This window comes from Triticum dicoccoides, chromosome 3B (assembly GCF_002162155.2).
Source record: "Triticum dicoccoides isolate Atlit2015 ecotype Zavitan chromosome 3B, WEW_v2.0, whole genome shotgun sequence".
Lineage (NCBI taxonomy): Eukaryota > Viridiplantae > Streptophyta > Magnoliopsida > Poales > Poaceae > Triticum > Triticum dicoccoides.
Window position 1 is genome coordinate 410,716,833 of NC_041385.1, and position 18,335 is coordinate 410,735,167.

The 18,335-nt window shown below is 46.2% G+C and overlaps 1 protein-coding gene across 1 annotated transcript; it reads left to right on the forward strand.

The window, feature by feature from the left end:
* The first annotated feature begins 13,154 nt into the window (after positions 1-13,154).
* On the forward strand, positions 13,155-15,981 carry LOC119276244 (protein YIPF1 homolog). The gene is made up of 5 exons (XM_037557272.1): positions 13,155-13,346; positions 13,416-13,536; positions 13,622-13,838; positions 14,947-15,214; positions 15,528-15,981. Exons 1-5 carry the CDS (start codon positions 13,287-13,289, stop codon positions 15,732-15,734), a joined length of 873 nt encoding a protein of 290 aa, XP_037413169.1. The 5' UTR covers positions 13,155-13,286; the 3' UTR covers positions 15,735-15,981.
* Positions 15,982-18,335: the final 2,354 nt, after the last annotated feature.

Genomic DNA, 18,335 nt, shown 5'->3' on the forward strand with positions numbered 1-18,335 from the left:
TCTTGCCATGACCTATGTTGAAAACTTCCTTCCAAACCCACCTCCCTACTTTGGCTCAAGCCAAACCTCCAATTCCAGAAAGTTTCAATCTCTTTTAGATTTTTATTCTATTTATTTTATCCTCAAATCATTTTCTATCATTTATTTTGGACCTTGGTGGCTTACAAAGGAACTGCCAGATTTCTTTTGAGTGTTGGTCCCAAATAAACTCATATGGCTAGTCCTTAGTACCCTCAACCTAGATCCATCAAGATATGCTAGTCCATAGTTCAATTTTTTCAAAATTTGCTTGCTGCAAGTTTGGACCAGATTTGCCATTTTTGGTGAAATTAATTTGTTTTCTTTCCATAAAAATCTGAGATAAATCAGGCAGCCTCTAGATGCAACAAGAGATCACCTCACCAAGTCCCAACTCGAGAAAAATTTTCCTCGTGCCCAAAACATTTTGTCGAACAGCTGGTGTGCACTGTTCCTGTCAAATTCAGAGTTTCAGTGATCAGTTTCAGTCGTCGGTGTCGTTTTCTTCAGAGTCGCACGTCGATCTCACCAGTAACTGCAGTGGCACCATGCTCCTTATTCCTCCTTCTTATCCATCACGCCGCACGGTCGTTTGGACGGGCACAAGCATCGGTGGCGATGTGTCTCGCCAACGCCGGCGTCTTCCGTGGTGGCAGAACCGCCCGTGGCGGTCAGTAGGGGCCAGCCCTGCCATTCGGCGCCGTCCAGCACCGTCCACTCCACCAAAAGCCTCCACGTGGCCGTCCTCTTCCCCGTGCGTGCTGCAGCACAGTCACCATGGCCAGAGAGGCGCAGAGCACGCTCTCTGCCGCTGACGAGCCCGTGAGGCTGTTCCATTGAAGGCCTGGAGTACCGCCCAAGTCGTACCAAGATTAGCCTCTGGATGGAACCAGTAGACCAACACGAAGCTGCCCAGTCACCTAAACCTTCCGTTCAACCTCTGCCTCGCCGTAATCGCTCGCCGGAGATATCCCGTTCTCGGCGACCGCCTCGGACCGGCTATAAAAGGGGGCCTCGAGCTCGTTCTCGACCCCACACTACCGCTCCACCTCGCCAGGACTGTGCCCAGCCACTAGGAGGACCTCGAGGAGGCCTTCTTCCTCGACTCCGGCCGCCCCAATCCGCTTCGGGCTCCGGCAAGATCCTCTCTGGTGAGAGCAACCCCGCCTCCCAAACCTTGTCAGCAACCTCCTAGTGCACCTACCCTTCTAACCCGAGCCCCAATTTGACGTTTGCAGCCCTCCTCGGCGAGATCCATCACCGCCCGAACCACCGTCCGCCAGAGTGGAGGCCGCCGTTGACATGGTGCTCGCCGACGACCAACTCCACCACCCACAGACGCGGGAGAGCTCAGTGAGTCCGTAGGTACCCTCTGTTTCCTCTACCTCACCGTGGATCGACGCCGGCGACCACCGCAAGCCTCGGGCGCCGGCGGGACTCCGTTTGGTTTTTAAACCTGACGGGTGGGACCCCCTTGTCAGCTTTTTCTCTTTTTCGAAATGTTTTCTGAAAAGCGCCTTCGGGCAAAATACGTTTTCTAACCGAAACGTTTTCTATCTTTTTTTAATCTAGCCCCTGGAAAGTTCCTGTTTCATCACAGATTAGTCCCTGGACTAAAACCTTTATAACTTTTAAACAAAAGATGATTTTGAGTTGATTATTTTTCCGTCACCTTTATTTTTCTGTGTAGTTTTTTTTCATATTTATTTGAAAAATATTTGGGACAATTTTTATGCACGCACGGTATTTACGTTAGTATCCAATTTCTTTTATAATGTAGATACCGACGGAGGTGACGGGGCCGCAAACTTCACCGAGCTAGACTCCGACTACTCCAAACCAGGCAAGCATGTTTGAACCTTTGATATGATGAGTGTCTTGCATGTTTACTTGAGTAGTTTTCTCATGGCATGTTCATATAAGCATTAGTGAATGTTATATTGCATGCAAAGCAAGCTACAAGTGAGCTTCGAAATTTGATGTGTTTATATGATGATGAGATAACCTGATCATGTGGTGGCATGATAGGTTGCAAGCTGGTATCTTGAAGCATGCAAGTCTTATGCCAACCGTTTAACTCCAGTATTAACATGGATCAAGTCATGTTCCCGTTCGTCTCTTTTTTTCGTGCTGTCACATGTCTTCTGCAAAGAATGCGATCTAGTCAGTCGCAAACCTCTTTACTTGTATACACCAAATAGAGGGGCCGTGATGAGGGTTCCATGGCCCTGGATTAAAGCCCGTCATCCGGTCAGGGGGCATGGGTGTTTCCGGTTGGGACCGAGAGGGGGGCACCCCTTAGAGCGCGCGATATAAATTTGACCCCATGCTACTCGAGGTTGTGGCCTCCCCGTCTTAAAGTTTTTCTTGAACGTTGCCTAGGGTGATTCCTGGCAGCGGAATGTGGAATGGGTGTGTACTGGTTAGATGTGTTTCTTCTAAAATACCGTAAACGGAACTAGTCCTTTGTGACTATGGAAATCCGTTAGCTATGGGTAAAGAGTACAAACTCTGCAGAGTCAAAACCATTCGAGTAACCGTATCCATGGTCGAGGACTGTGATCAACATATCAATGTCAGTGTCGGTGTCAGTCTCAACATCCGTCTCATCGACAGTCTCAGTGTCAGTTTCAGTGACAATCTTCGGTGAATAAACATGAGTGGTAAACCCGGCTGAATGTTATTCCTGTGGATGGACTAACCCGTTTATCATTATGTACTGAGTATTTCCTTGGGATGATTTAAATTCATGAGCTACCTGAATTCGAATGGTGAAATATAAGCCCTTTATGTGATATCGCTCAGACGTCCGACTGTGGCATCCTCGTTAATTACTTTTGATATAAGCCCTTTATGCGACGTCGCTCAGACGTCCGACTGTGGCATTCTCGTTATTTACTTTCGATATAAGCCCTTTATGTGATGTCGCTCAGACGTCTGACTGTGGCATTCTCATTATTTACTTTCGATATAAGCCCTTTATGTGATGTCGCTCAGACGTCCGACTGTGGCATTCTCGTTATTTACTTTTGATATAAGCCCTTTATGTGATGTCGTCCAGACGTTCGACTGTGGCATCCATGTTATTTACTTTCATTATAAGCCCTTTTCGAGATGTCGCTTAGACGTCCGACTGTGGCACGCACTATCATTTACATTTCAATATAAGCCCTTTATGTGGTGTCGCCCTGACGCCCGACTGCGGCATGTTAATTTATTTTTTACCCTTTCGAGGCGTCACTTTAGACACCCGATCGGTCTTCAGTTATTTTTTGGGGATTTCGAGAGGACCACCGCCTGACTTCCTTTTTATTTAACATGTCGTGCAAATTTATTATCTGAGTGTGCATTACTAATCTGCTCATGTTTGCATTTGTTAAATCTTATGTCTAAATTGTCTTGCGAGTACATTCAAAGTACTCACCTGGCTTGTTGATTTGGCCAGATGTTGACGAAGGCGATCTTATGGATGAAGAGTATGATAACGAGTCCGACGCCTGGAGGAGTCCCAGTCAGTCCCGTGCGATCCTGGAATTGGTCACTTGTATCATATAGGCTTCCGCTACCCGAATAAAATCATCGAGCCTCACTCCGGCGCTCGATGAGTTGTAAGATTTAGGAGTCATGTCCCCACTTCACTGTGACATATCCACCACCACTTTTATCGCGAGTCAGTAGTTATGCCACCATACTCCTTGTGTCATGTCCGCCTTTATGTATTATATCGGCATGATTGTAATAAATTGTTGAGCAGCCTCAGCTCAACCTTGTATATTATTTAGTACTTCTGGATTTCTGTATCAAGGATTTGTCTACTAGTAAGGGAGATTTTCCTATACTGGTCTGATAAAATGGACGGTTTTTTAAATAAACATTTTATTGGAGAACCGGTCCTGACAGATATCAAATCATGCATATAAGAATTGAGAGAAGAACCAAATAATATTCATAGATAAACTTGATCATAAATCCACAGTTCATCGGATCTCGACAAACACACCACAAAAGAGTATTACATCGAATAGATCTCCAAGAACATCGAGGAGAACATGGTATTGCGAATCAAAGAGAGAGAACAAGACATCTAGCTAATAACTATGGACCTAAAGGTCCGTGGTAAATTAATCACGCTTCATCGGAGAGGTAATGGTGTTGATGTAGAAGCCCTCCGTGATCGAATCCCCCTCCGGCATGACGCCGGAAAAGGTCCTTAGATGGGATCTTGTGGGTACCGAAGGTTGCGGCGGTGGAAAAGTGGTTTCATGGCTCTCCCCAAAGTTTTTAGGATATAATAGTATATATAGGCGAAGGAACTAGGTTAGGTGAGCCACGAGGGTGGGGGGGCGCCCTCCTGCCTCGTGTCTTCCTCGTTGCATCTCCGACTTCATCTCCAAGTCTTCTGGTTTGCTTTTGATCCAAGAAAGATCATCACGAAGGTTTCATTCCGTTTGGACTCTTGTGGTATTCCTTTTCTGCAAAACTCTAAAATAGGAAAAAAGACACATAAACTAGCATTGGCCCCTCGGTTAATAGGTTAGTCCCAAAAATAATATAAAATAGCATATAAATGCCTATTAAACATCCAAAACAGATAATATAATAGCATGGAACAATAAAAAAATTATAGATACGTTGGAGATGTATCATAGTAGTTTCTGGATTGATTTCCCGGCGTGGTCGAATTACACTTGTGCCTGCTAATAACGTCAAAGTGATTGCAAGGTACTGCATTTGCCGCATAAATGGAACCAATCAAATTAACAAGTTCTCGCTTGTTGTGGCAATGCATCCATATTGGAAAATTGGAGGCACTGTTCTACTCATGCTCTACCAAGGCACAAGAGGGCTCTTCCTTTTCATTGACGTGATCTCAAGTCGCCGTGATCAAGATGCTTCCAGCAGATAGTTGTTGTTGTTGGCCCTCAGCCTCTTAAAATGTGCTAGCTGTTACTATGTTAAGTATGTAGATATGGACCATATGGTTGTTGGCCCTCAGCCTCTTAAAATGTGATAGTTGTTACTATGTTAAGTATGTAGATATGGACCATATGGTTGTCAAAACCGTGTTACAAAGATCCTCCTTTTGTCGAATAGTGTAACCACTATATATATGTTACTCAAATGTTGTTAGCCAAGTTCTTAAATTTTTATGGAAAGTATTAGTATCGTACACAGTCCATTGAGTTTAAGCGTGTGCCCGATGTCCAGAAGGCATTTGCATATTAACTGTCCATATTGTAAATTCACATACGTGTTAACATAAAGAAACATATGTGTAACTTACTAATCATCGCACACGAGTACTCGCAGACGCATCGTGTGCGATACTCCTAGCCACCGCAAGCAACTAGTTTGCATTTAAAAAAAATACACACAGAATCACACACGAACTAATAATATTAAATGTTTGTGTTGTAATTTATCATCACAAACAGTTCATCCGAGTCGGATGTTTGCCGCGTATCACACACATCTTGTTTACACGATTTATTTGTGTTCCTTTGGCTCACCGCAAACAGTTCATCAATGTGAACTGTATGCCGCATATCACACACATCTTGTTAAGTTGAACAATTTCTGTTGTGTTCTCTAATCAAAAACAGTTCGTCTGTGTGAACCGTATGCCGTATATCACACATACCTTGATCTGGCTAACCGTTTCTGTTGCACTTCCTAATAGCAAATAGTTCATTGGAGCAAACTGTATGTCGTATATCGCACACACATTGATATGGCCGTCATTTCTGTTGTTCTGCCTCATAGCAAACAGTTCGGATGGATCAACCGTGTGACCTGCATCGCACACACAACTAAAAATCGAAACCGTGTTTGATGGCTCCGCCATCGCAAACGTTTTGCATCTTTTTTGACATTTTTTACATCATCATTTGTGATTAATACATCGTACACAGTTTCGTTAAAGGGTCTCTGATCGTAGTGTTGCATTAGCAACATTCTGCAGACTGCAGTAGTGTGAGGGGGGGTGCAAACACCGCTTTTCCCCCTTAGCAGGCCAAATATTGAAAGAAAAATAAATTTATTGATATGTTGTAGCATGCTGACCAGATTATCACATCTTGAGAAAACATCAGGTGGTCTTGGTGTTCTATGAACATTTGCTTGGTTCAACTGATGACAAAGACTTCACCCGTTACCACCCATCACTTCAAATTCCACAATATGACATGTCTGCTTTAGATGATCGGTTCTCTAAGGAGGAAATATGGTCAACCATCAAGGATATGCAGCCTGACAAAGCACCATGCTCAGGTGGGTTTACTTGTCACTTCTATAAAACTTGTTCGGAGGTTATTAAGGACAATATTCTGCAAGCCTTCTCGGCAATCAAGAATGGCCATGTGTTCAAGTTTTGACTCCTCAGAACTATGTTCATCACACTTCTTCCTAAAAACAAGAAGCAAACGACACATCGACCGATGAAGCAGACGGGCGCAGTAGATGAAGCAAACACGAGGCCAGCGAGCCCCAACACCATGGACGACCGTGAGTGCGACAAGGAGCCAGCGGCGTGAGGCGTGCATGAAACGGATGGCGCGGAGGGCACTCTCGCGCGCCGAAGCCCCAGGAGGCGGGCACTCGAACATCCTTTATAGGACTAATGTGTATCTACGTACAAATGATCTCGTGTTCATTTTTCTTTTTGACTGGTTTATTACATAGTGTACTCACGAGTTACAACTATAGCTAGCCAAACAGGTCATTTTTCTCAGTCCGACCCACGAGCATGCGCGCTCAACATGTAACGGGCTTGGCGCGACACGCGACTAAACAGGTCATGCCTGGCCCGTGGCACGCCGTGTGTCGTACTTGTCCATTGAGGCGAGGTCCGCGGGCCAGCACGATACGACCCGTTTTTTTTTACCAAGTTATTGGGACAAAATGGCAAAATGGCCTAAAAGCAGCCCAAAGGCCAAAAGGCACGCATGTCGGCCGACTTGTTTGCCATGTGTGACGTGCTCGTCCGCCGAGGTGAGACTCACGTGTCCACACGACATGGCCCACTTATAAACGGGCCTGCAAGTGCTACATGATAGGAGGCATAGATGCCCAATGGGCTGGGCCGGACCGGCACACGCCTAAACGGGCTATTTTTTTGGCCTTTTGGTCCATTAGCTTGGTAAAAAAATCAGATATTTTCAATAAATAAATAAATAGGTTGTTGGTGCCGACCCGCGGGCCTCACCTTGGCGGACGAGCATGGCGCATATGGCGTGCCACGGGCGAGGCACGGCCCCGCTTAGTCACGTGTTGAGCCAGGCCCATTACATGTCGGACATGCTTGCTCATGGGCCGGCCTGTAAAAAGCGGCCCGTTTGGGCAGGGAACACCCTACACTGTTTCACTTGGCAAGAAGGCGCAGCGGGCAACAGTACCTTTCCAGACTCAACCTACGGGTGCACGAGCGCTTTCTTCCCCTAGGGTTTCGCCTAGGGTTCCATCTATCCTCCGGCGGCGCAACTGCCAGAGTCCACGTAAAATCTCCCCGACTGCTGGTCTTCTCTGGCCGTCGGCGAGATCTACCACCTTCCGTCGTGAGTGCATGCGTGCATGGCGGATCCGATGTCTCAGGTGCAAGGAGGGAAGGAAGGAGCGACGATGGGGGCAGTAGTCAGTGCGGCGGCGACCCGGCCAAGTGGATCGGGGCTGGTGAGAGGGGGGGCTGAGGAAGAGACTAGCGGGAAGGGGAGGCAAGATCGAAGCTCGCAAGATGTGAGGAACCAGGCAGAGGGCTTTGAGGAGGAGTATGGCGATTATTATGGCCCTGATCCAGACTTGGAAGATCAATTCGCGGGGATGAAGCTGCATGGCCGGGAGGAGGAAGAGCTTGACTTCTCGGAGGAAGTGGATGATCTCATTAAGGACGTGCGCTGGCTGGCCCTCTTTCGGGTACACACCACAAAGTTGTTTAGCCATGCCGCATTGATGCAACAGATGCGTAATGCTTGGGCAGTGGCACAAGGGGTCACCTTCAACGTAAAGGGCCCTAATTTATTCTTAGTTCAGTGCCATTGTTTAGGTGATTGGAGGAAGATCATGGACGGGGGGCCGTGGCTGTCCAGGAGGGCTCCGGTGGTGCTGCAAGAATACGATGGTTTCTCAGATGTTAAGGGCTACAGACTAAACAAGATACCGGTCTGGGCTAGAGTGAAGGGGCTGCCAGATGGCCTAACAAGGAGGAGAGAGTTGGCTGAAAAAGTTGCTGCCAAGGTGGGCGACCCACCTTTCAATGTGATTATGAATGAGGGAAGGATAAACCCAGCTTCTACCCTTCGAGTTAGGGTTTATGTGGATGTTAACATCCCTCTGGTTCATTTTGTGCCAATCACTTTAAAAGAGTACAAGAGATATAGTGTCTACTATGAGAAGCTCCCAGACTTTTGTTTTGCATGTGGAAGAATGGGCCACCTAGCTGACGAATGTGGTGACGGGGTGCATGATCCAAGATCCTTCGAATGGGGGGACTAGCTGCTTTGGGAGCCGGAGATTTCAGTAGCCCAAGGCGTAGGGGGGCGTGGGAGGGGTGACGGAGGAGGAATAGGTAGAGGGAGGGATGCTGGTCGAGAGAATAAAGGAGGCAGAGGAGGAAGGGGTTCGGGAGGGGGAAGAGGAGGTGAGCATGCAGAGGAGGTTTTTGGGACAGATGCTCAACGTATGGAGATGGATGGAGTGAATGATGATCCTAGGGGGCAGTCTAGCGAGGATGGATGTGAGAAGGGAGCTCGCAAACGGCTTGTGGCAGCGGATGGTACTGTCAATGTCAGGGGCCAACCGGTCCCAAATTTAGCAGCGAGAGTGGCTGGTTCGGTCTTGCGTATTGAAGGGGCGACTACTGCAAGCGCCAACGAACCGTCATCTACACCGGAGAAAGTTCAGGTGGTGAAAAGGAGGAAACAGGATGAGGGGATGGTTGTGGATGGTATTGAAAATGCATCTAAGGCGGCCTCCGGTGAGGAGGACCGCCGAGCCCAATGAGGACTATGTGCTGGAACTGTCGAGGAATTGGCGACCCTGCGACAGTTCGTGAGCTCCGCGATCTCGTGGAGGCTTGTGCGCCGACGGTGCTTTGCATATTGGAGACACAGATTGCGAAGTATAGGGTGGAAGGTTTGGCGGGTAGTTTAGGTTTTTCTAGTAGCTTTGGAGTAGCGAGTAGTGGTCGAAGTGGAGGTCTATGCTTGTACTGGAAGAATAATATTAATCTTGAAATAAAAACTTTTTCTCAGTATCACATTGATTCAGTGGTTACGGAGGCAGGGAAGGACCCGTGGCGCCTCTCTTGTTTCTATGGTGCGGCAAGCCGAAGTATGAGATACAAAACTTGGGATACGATGAAGTTCTTAAGAGGAGAAAGTACTTTGCCATGGGTGTGCTTAGGCGACTTCAATGAGATCTTGAGGCCTGAAGAACAATTTGGCCCAAATGAGAGGGATAGTGCACAGATTGCAGGGTTCAGAGAAGCTGTAGATGTGTGTGAGTTGGCAGATCTTGGCTATAAAGGACTAGACTGGACGTTTGAGAAAAGAATTGTTGGGGGAGATTATTGCAGGGTTCGGCTCGATCGGGCCCTTGCGACCCCGAGTTGGTCTTATATGTTTCCTTTTGCCTCTCTCGAGCACTTAACAGCAGCAAAATCCGACCATAGCCCTATCATGTTGCTTAATGAATTGGAGTCAAATAATTTAAGGCTGGCTCTCAGGAAGCCTTTCAGGTATGAGTGCATGTGGGAGCAGGAAGAATCTTTCTCTGCAAGGGTACAGGAAGCTTGGCGTGTGGATCAGCCAGCAACTAATGTTCATGATCTTGCTGAAAAACTAACGAACGTGGCTGTATCTCTTAAGAATTGGGGACGGACTACTTTTGGTTCGGTCCGAGGTGAGCTTCGCGAACTACGGCGGAGACTAGCTGAGTTAAGGGCTGCACCTAATCATGTTGGACCAGCGGCAGAGGAGAAAAAGGTCCAGGACCGGATTGTGGAGTTGTGTTACAGGGAAGAGATCATGATGCGGCAACGATCTAGGATCCGCTGGCTTTCAGAAGGAGATAGTAACACCCAGTATTTCCAGAAAAAGGCAAGCGCGAGAAGAGCAAAAAATACAATTACTAGCCTGACTAGAGGGGATGGTTCGGACACCTCAGATCCTGAGGAGATGGCTGGCATGGCCACCAGCTTCTATGAGCAATTATACACCTCTAAGGGAACCATTGGCATCGAGGAGGTGCTCTCACATATACCATCTCGAGTGGACGGGGACATGAATTCCCGTCTGAATGCTGTTTTTACGAAAGAAGAAGTTAAAGATGCTTTGTTTCAAATGTTCCCCACAAAAGCTCCGGGACCGGATGGTTTCCCGGCACACTTCTTTCAGCGGCATTGGGATCTATGTGGTGATGAGATTACAGGCATGATCATTCGGGTGCTTAATGGAGAGGACTCACCGGAGGATATAAACCGCACGTTCATCGTTCTTATTCCCAAGATAGCAAGTCCAGAACTTTTAGGACAATTTCGACCTATAAGTCTTTGCAACGTGGTTTACAAAATCGCGTCAAAAGTCTTAGCCAACAGGTTGAAGGTTATTCTCCCCGAGGTAATTTCCGAAGAGCAGTCGGCCTTCGTTCCTGGTCGCCTTATCACGGATAACTTTATAGCAGCCTATGAATGTTTGCACTACATGAAGTCTAGAAGGATAAAGGGCAATCGTTTTTGTGCGCTTAAGCTCGACATGATGAAGGCTTATGATCGATTAGAGTGGTCATATTTAAAGGCGGTAATGCTCAAGTTGGGAATCAGCCCACGTTTTACAGATATTGTGATGAGGTGCATCTCATCCGTCTCTTTTTCGGTTCTGTTTAATGGAGGTATAATGGATGAATCCAGGCCATCGAGGGGACTTCGCCAAGGAGATCCTATCTCTCCATATCTGATTCTCATTGCTGCAGAAGGACTATCTTGCTTGTTAAAGGCAACAAATACATGAGTACATGGTCTCGCGGTTGCACCTACAACTCCATCAGTCAATCATTTGTTGTTCGCCGACGACAGACTTTTGTTCTTTGAGGCAACAAGGGCAAGTGCAGAGAAGGTCCAGAGCCTCTTAAAGATGTATTGTGATGCATCTGGACAGCGCATTAATACTGATAAATCCTCGATTTATTTTAGTAAAATGGTCCAGGAGGCCCAACGCAATGAGATTAAACTCCTGCTTGATGTTCACAATGAGGCATTGACTGAGAAATATCTTGGGCTTCCTACTGATGTTGGCAAGGCGAAGGAGGGGTATTTGAAGGACAGGATTTGGAAGCACATCCAAGGATGGATGGAAAAGTGTCTTTCAGCAGGAGGCAAGGAAGTACTCATAAAGTCAGTTGCTCAATCCATACCAACATACTCCATGACATGTTTCAAGCTACCTCGTGGATTATGTGAACATATCAATGGTCTACTACGAAAGTTTTGGTGGGGTAGCAAGCAACGTCAGAGGAAGCCAGCATGGGTTTCATGGAGGACTATGTGTAAGCCCAAGTTCATGGGGGGTTTAGGCTTCAGAGATATTGAACTTTTCAACCTCGCTCTATTATCCAGGCAGGTATGGCGTCTGCTCCAGGAACCAGACACACTTAGTGCGCGGATTTTAAAAGCCCGGTATTACCCTTTGGTGGACATTCTTGATGCAACCTTAGGATCTCACCCGTCACAGGTGTGGCGCTCGATACTTGAGGGAAGAGACATTCTTGCTCTTGGACTGATTAAGAGGATTGGTTCTGGGATAGGTACGCGCATCTGGGAGGATAACTGGCTACCTCGTGATTACAGGTTGAGGCCTATCTGCCAAATATCGACAAACCCACCACAATTTGTCTCAGAACTCATTGATCCCGTAACAAGGACGTGGAGGAGGGATGTGATAGAACAACACTTTCTTGCACCGGATGTCGATGTTATTCTTAATATACCTTTGAGTTCGAGGGTGCAACCAGATTTCTGGGCATGGCACTATGACAGAAAGGGATTTTTCTCGGTCCGGTCGGCATATAGGATGATCAACGCTATCAAATTTCAACGGGAAGTTTGGCTAGAACACAGGGGAGGCCACTCGAATCCAGCTCGGGAGAATAAGTCGTGGTCCTTGCTATGGAAGGTCAAAGTCCCCTCAAAACTCAGAATTTTTGTATGGAGGCTATCACATACGTCCTTGCCGATTGGTTCCACAAGGCATGGAAGGAAGATGGCGGACTCGGCAGCTTGTTCTTTGTGTGGTGCGGAGAATGATACTTGGAGACACTCACTTTTTGACTGCCGGATGGCAAGGTGTGTGTGGGCGCTGGGTGATGAGGAGACCGTGGAGCATGTTCTATCTAATCAATCCGATGATCCCAGATTGTGGCTCTTTTGGCTGTTTGATACAGTGGAACAGACGGAGTTGGTAAAAGTTTTGGTCACCATGTGGGCCATCTGGTGGGCAAGGAGGAAAGCGATCCATGAGGAAGAATTTCAAAGCCCCTTGTCCACTATGTGTTTTATCAACAGATACCTAGAGGATCTTGACATTGTCTCCATGAGCAAACCTGCAGCTGGACGGCCACCACAGCAGCGATCCCACAGGTGGAAGGCGCCAGAGGGGGAGGTAGTTAAAATCAATGTGGATGGTGCAATCTCGCGGAACGCAAAAGGGGTGCAGTCTCGGCGATAAGCAGGGACAAAGAAGGGAGGTATTTGGGCAGCGAATCTGAAAGCACTTGCGTGCAGCGAGGCATTAGCTCTGGCAAAGGACCTCAACCTCTCACACTTGATCATAGGTTCTGATTGTATGCAAGTGGTCTCGGACATCAGAGGGAATGTGCTATCATCTTATGCTGTAGTTATTAGTGAAATTAGAGAGTCTATGAAAGATTTTGTGAGTGCTAGTTTTAGATATGAGTGTACGAAGGCCAATGCTAAAGCTCATGCCATTGCAAAGGCTGCTTCAGCTCTCCCTTCTGGTCGCCGCTTGTGGCTAGGGATCCTACCGAACATCACTTGTATTCCTTCTGTGTTATCTTTGGAATAAAATCCCTAGTTCACCTAAAAAAACTTGGCAAGAAGGCGCGGGTTTATAACAGCCGCAACAAGATCCGAGAAGACATCCACCCATCTCTTTACGCGGCCGGCCCGCCTAACTCTCACCTTGCCGCTGCGGGACGCTTGCTCCGCCCCGAAGCTTCCCTTCCCCGATCCTCCGCCGCGGCTGTTTCCGTCGCCGGTCAAGATGATGTCCGGCGGTGGCTACTCCGCCCTCGACGATCCCAAGGCCTCCGGATCCGTCCCGGTAAGTACTCATCAACCCCTCGCCCACCGTCCATCTCTTCTCGCGCCTCACCTCTCACGTCTCGCGCAGGCGGCGACGGGGCCAGATCCGCAGACCATCAAGTTCACTGAGTCCAACCTCCAGACCTTCCCACCCTCAGAAGCCAAGGGCAAGATCTCTGGCGCCTACCGCCCGCCCACTGACTCCGACGGTGAGATCAGATCTCCTCCTCTCCACTCTCTGCTCTGACATCGGATCTCCATTGCGGATCTGACTTTGTTCTAGCGGCTGTGCAGACACCTTCTCGTCCAAGGTTGGAGGGGGCGGCGGAGGCAGGGGTAGCGATGGTGGGTCGGACGATGCCGCGCAGGGCGGCTGGTTCCGGATGTTCTCCGTAGCTGCCTACAAGCCCTACTTCGACGTTGACACGTCCGATGTCGTGGAGAGGATCTGGGAGTCGGTCTTCCCCTTCCGCGGCAACTTCACCGAGAAGACTTCCGACAAACCCGACCTGTATGCTTTACCCGCATTCCCCTACTTTATTTATATATGTTGGCTTCATTCCTCTTGTTGATAAGATCGGTATGCTTGAGAATGAATGCGGCAAGAGTAGTAAAATGTTAGAATGCTTTAGTGTTTTTGCTGGACATGATTCCTGATACAGTGTCTTCAGTTGTGGAATGAGAGTGTGTTGTTGATCTACTAGTTAAGAATAAGGTTTTAGTTTCATGAACCAGTTCCTTCTGTGTCTGACCGTTCCATAAGATCTGCGTTATGGTATAGTGGGGTGTATTGCTCTTGATCCACCTGATCTCTACATGGATGATTAATGCCTGTGAAGAGTGGGAATGCTGTTAAGATGATTCCTTGGCCTTGAAAGTATCTTCTAATGGCAGGCCCTTTGTTTAGAAGAGGGAGAAGGGTTTATTTCTAGCAATGGGTGTGACATTGGTTGCTGTTGTTTTTTCTTATGTAAGTGGATTAAGTGGAATACTGGATTTTCCTTTCATCCTTTGGTATCCTGATGGAAATCTAATCGTTTAGTGGCAGATATTTCCTAGGATTATTTTCCTTTAATCACGTGTATAATTTATAGAAGCCTTGAAATATTCAAATGCTTACATTAAGCTTTCATTTCAGCTGTTTTGTAGACTATTTCATTTCATTAATATGTGCCGCGATGCGAGTGTATCTATCCTGATTCTTCCTGCAATGAATAATAATACAAGTCCTAATCATGTCAAGTTAGGACAGTACTGGTTCACAACGATTAAGTGTTTGTAACTGATAGTCGGATATGATCTAGATAGCTTGTCATATGTGCAGACTATCCTTTGCGGTGCTATCAACTATATTTTTGCCACCTACTTTATTGCCTACGTCTAAATTTTACAATAATAATAGGAGCCACACGTGCTGGTTTATATTAGCAGTTCACCATGTTCTGATTTTTTCTATCCAGTTGATTCCGTGGAAGATTTATTTATACAGATAATTAAATTAACAATTCTTTTAATGAATGTTATATTTAGAATTCAATGAATGATTAAGAATTGTAAATTTGAACTTCTAATCAATTTACTTTGGAATTATTGACATTACAATAACTTGTTTTTAATAGGTATGGGCCATTCTGGACATGCACCACCCTGATTTTTGTTGCTGCTTCCATTGCCACGTTTGTCACCTACCTTTCCCACAAATGGCACAAGAAAGAGTGGACCTATGATATTAACCTGGTTACATGGTCTGCTGGCTTATTCTATGGCTATGTGACATTTGTTCCCCTTGGGTTATATGTCATTCTTAAGTACTTCTCAGCACCTGCTGGACTCGTGCAATTGTGGTGCCTGTATGGGTACTCTTTGTTCATCTTCATTCCAGCCTCGGTCAGTACATCCTCAGTATGCAGATCGACTTCGAATTCTTTTTTGTTTGTTTAGCTTTCCATTTCAGTTAGATGTAAGTGTACTGAGCTGTGAATCAGTTTCAGTTTGCGGTATTTAAGTTATCTATCTGATATGAACTGATCCTATATGGTTTGGTGTTGCCGGTGACATGCCCTCTTTACCAGGCAAACCTGTAGTTTCTTTAAATGATCTTGATTTACTCCTGCCAACACTTCAATGTCATAAACAAGTAAAAGGAGGCACAATTATTTTAACTCAGGACTAACATTTTTCTTTTCCATTTGTGTTACAGCTTCTGTCAATTGTGCCAATAGAAATATTCAGATGGGTTATTGCTGGTGTTGCTGGGTTTATGTCTGCTACCTTCGTCGCTGTCAATCTCCGTGCCCACATCTTAAACTCTGGGGAGCGGTGGTTTCTGATCGTTGCAGGGATATTCTTGTTGCAGTTGGGATTGGCTGTTTTGCTGAAACTTTATTTCTTTACGATAACTGTATAGGGAAATGGGGCTGCTTCTTGTATTAGTCAGAAATGAGCATGCAGGAGTCGATTCATTGATGTAATTTTCCAGGTATACATCCCACCTTACATGTGACATTCAGGAACGAACACATACCACTTCGTTAGCCTCTGAAATCACAGAAATGGCAAAATGTCCTTCGGTTATTATGGGGTTAAAGAGTATGTTTTGTGGTTTACTTTTTGTTCCATTCACTCGAGATTAATAATATTCAGGTTTATACCAACTGCGGTTGTTCCTAAGGCGTGTTGGGAAAAAAAATATCAATGTGTTTGGTCCTGTACATTATTTCAGATACACGCTGTCTGTAGCAATCTTGGCTATCTGTAGCACCCAAAATTAGGAAAATACCGAGCGGGGCAGGCTGTGTGCTCCCTCCTCTTGGAGGAACACCGAGTGGAGCAGGCTGCTCGCCAATAAGCGGGGGGATGTGCTAGACGTGAACTCGTGACCGGCATGGTGCACGCGTGGGCGCGGCGTGCTCCTGGCGCTGCCATCCTCCGATCCTCCCCCCTCCCGGCACTCCGCATCAGTAGGCCTATCTCGTCGGACATATGTCGTCGCTGCCTACACCATATGAATATGCTCCCTACGTCATATCTCTTACTAGGGTTCGCCCGGTGCTAGCTCCAGCAGCACACTTGCGCCTCCTCAGCCTTGTGACATGAGGCCTCTGCAAACTCCACTTCAAACAACGCCAGCGCAATTTTCTCCGTCCGAAAGCAGCTCTGACTGATACCTCGACATGGCTTCATTGTCACACATGAGCTTGACCTCGGGTAATCTTCGGTTTATCCACCCTCCTGTACCGCTCGTCATATCTTGGTCGGGGTGAATGGCTTTCGGTCACTCACACAGGCCATGACTCCCTCATCACTACCTATATTCCTCTTAAACTTCGCAATGTCTTGCTCTCTCCCTCTCTCGTTAAGAATTTACTCTTTGTTCGCAAACTCACTCGCGACAATCCTGTTTCCATCAAGTTTGATGAATTTGGGTTCTCTTTTTTTTTTTTGAACATCTCAAAGGCGCACTAAGCACCATTTCATTCCAAGTAACAACAGTTTACACGATGAATGACATATCCCTGTTGTATTACTTCTGGAACAATTTGTTCCAGGGAATGATGCCATTGCTGGTGATCTGCAATATTACAAGTAGTTACAGTACTTTGATTTGGATGAGATTCCTGTGAATAAGCTTGCCTTGCTGCATCATGGGCTTCTCTATTATGATTTCTGCTAACATGAAATACCTGAACATTACTAGAGTTTGTGAGGGCACAAAAGTCTATAAGAAGTCCTCTTATTATCCAATGTCCTGGTTGTATGCTCGGTTCTCTTGCTGCTGCTGCTTTAGCCAGTGTTAGATTATCTGTTAAAATGACCGCTTCCTGTAATCCCATGTTGTTGAAGATAATAACTGCTAACTTGATTGCTAGCGCTTCTGCGGGAATCGCTGATTGTGCTTGCATGGTTGATGCTGAAAACTTGATCTTCCATCTTGATTTTCCTTCTTGTACCTGCATAAATATTCCTATATCTGCTTTTTCCCATGTTATCATGCTTGATTGTCCCTGTTCATTCCAAGCTACGTCTGTAAAAATCTTGTTTGAAGCCAAAAGTCCAGTGTTGTGATTGTAGTCCCTTGGATATGTTTGTCCTTGCCATGTTTATGCATTATTCCTGTTTCGGAATTTGCTAATTCCTGCATGTTTACATTTTGTTCCAGATTCGGGCGCTCGTCCCACAAACTCTTGCTCAGCATTGCCCCGAATTACTTTGTTCTTCACGTATTCGGGTGTCTCTACCCCCAACACTTCCTCAAATTTCTAGCACAAGCTTGATCATTGGTTGCTCGCCTACTTGTTTCTCGGGTACTCACCTGATCACCTCAGTTACCATTGTTACGATCCAACCACCCTCTAAGTTCTCACCTCGCATCACATTCCTTTTGACAAACACTAGTTCCCGTTAACTGTGGATCGCTCGATTAAGGGTCCACGAAGGAGCTACCAAGCTATGTCATCATTGTTGAAAATATGCCCTAGAGGCAATAATAAATTGGTTATTATCATATTTCTCGTTCATGATAAATGTTTATTATTCATGCTATAATTGTATTGACCGGAAACTTAAATACATGTGTGAATACATAAACTACATTGTGTCCCTAGTAAGTCTCTACCAGACTAGCTCGTTGATCAAAGATGGTTAAGCTTTCCTAACCATGGACATGAGTTGTCATTTGATAATGGGGTCACATCATTAGGAGAATGATGTGATGGACAGACCTAACCGTAAGCTTAGCATCATATCGTTTAGTTATTTGCTACAACTTTCTTCATGTCAAGTATCAGTTCCTTAGACCATGAGATCATGCTACTCTCGGATACCGGAGGAATGCCTTGTGTGCTATCAGACGTCACTTGATAATTGGGTGATCATAAAGGTGCTCTATAGGTATCTCTAAAGGTGTCTGTTGGGTTGCATGGATCAAGACTGAGATTTGTCGCTCCGTGTGATAGAGAGATATCTCTAGGCCCTCTCGGTAATACAACATCATAAGAAGCTTTATGTG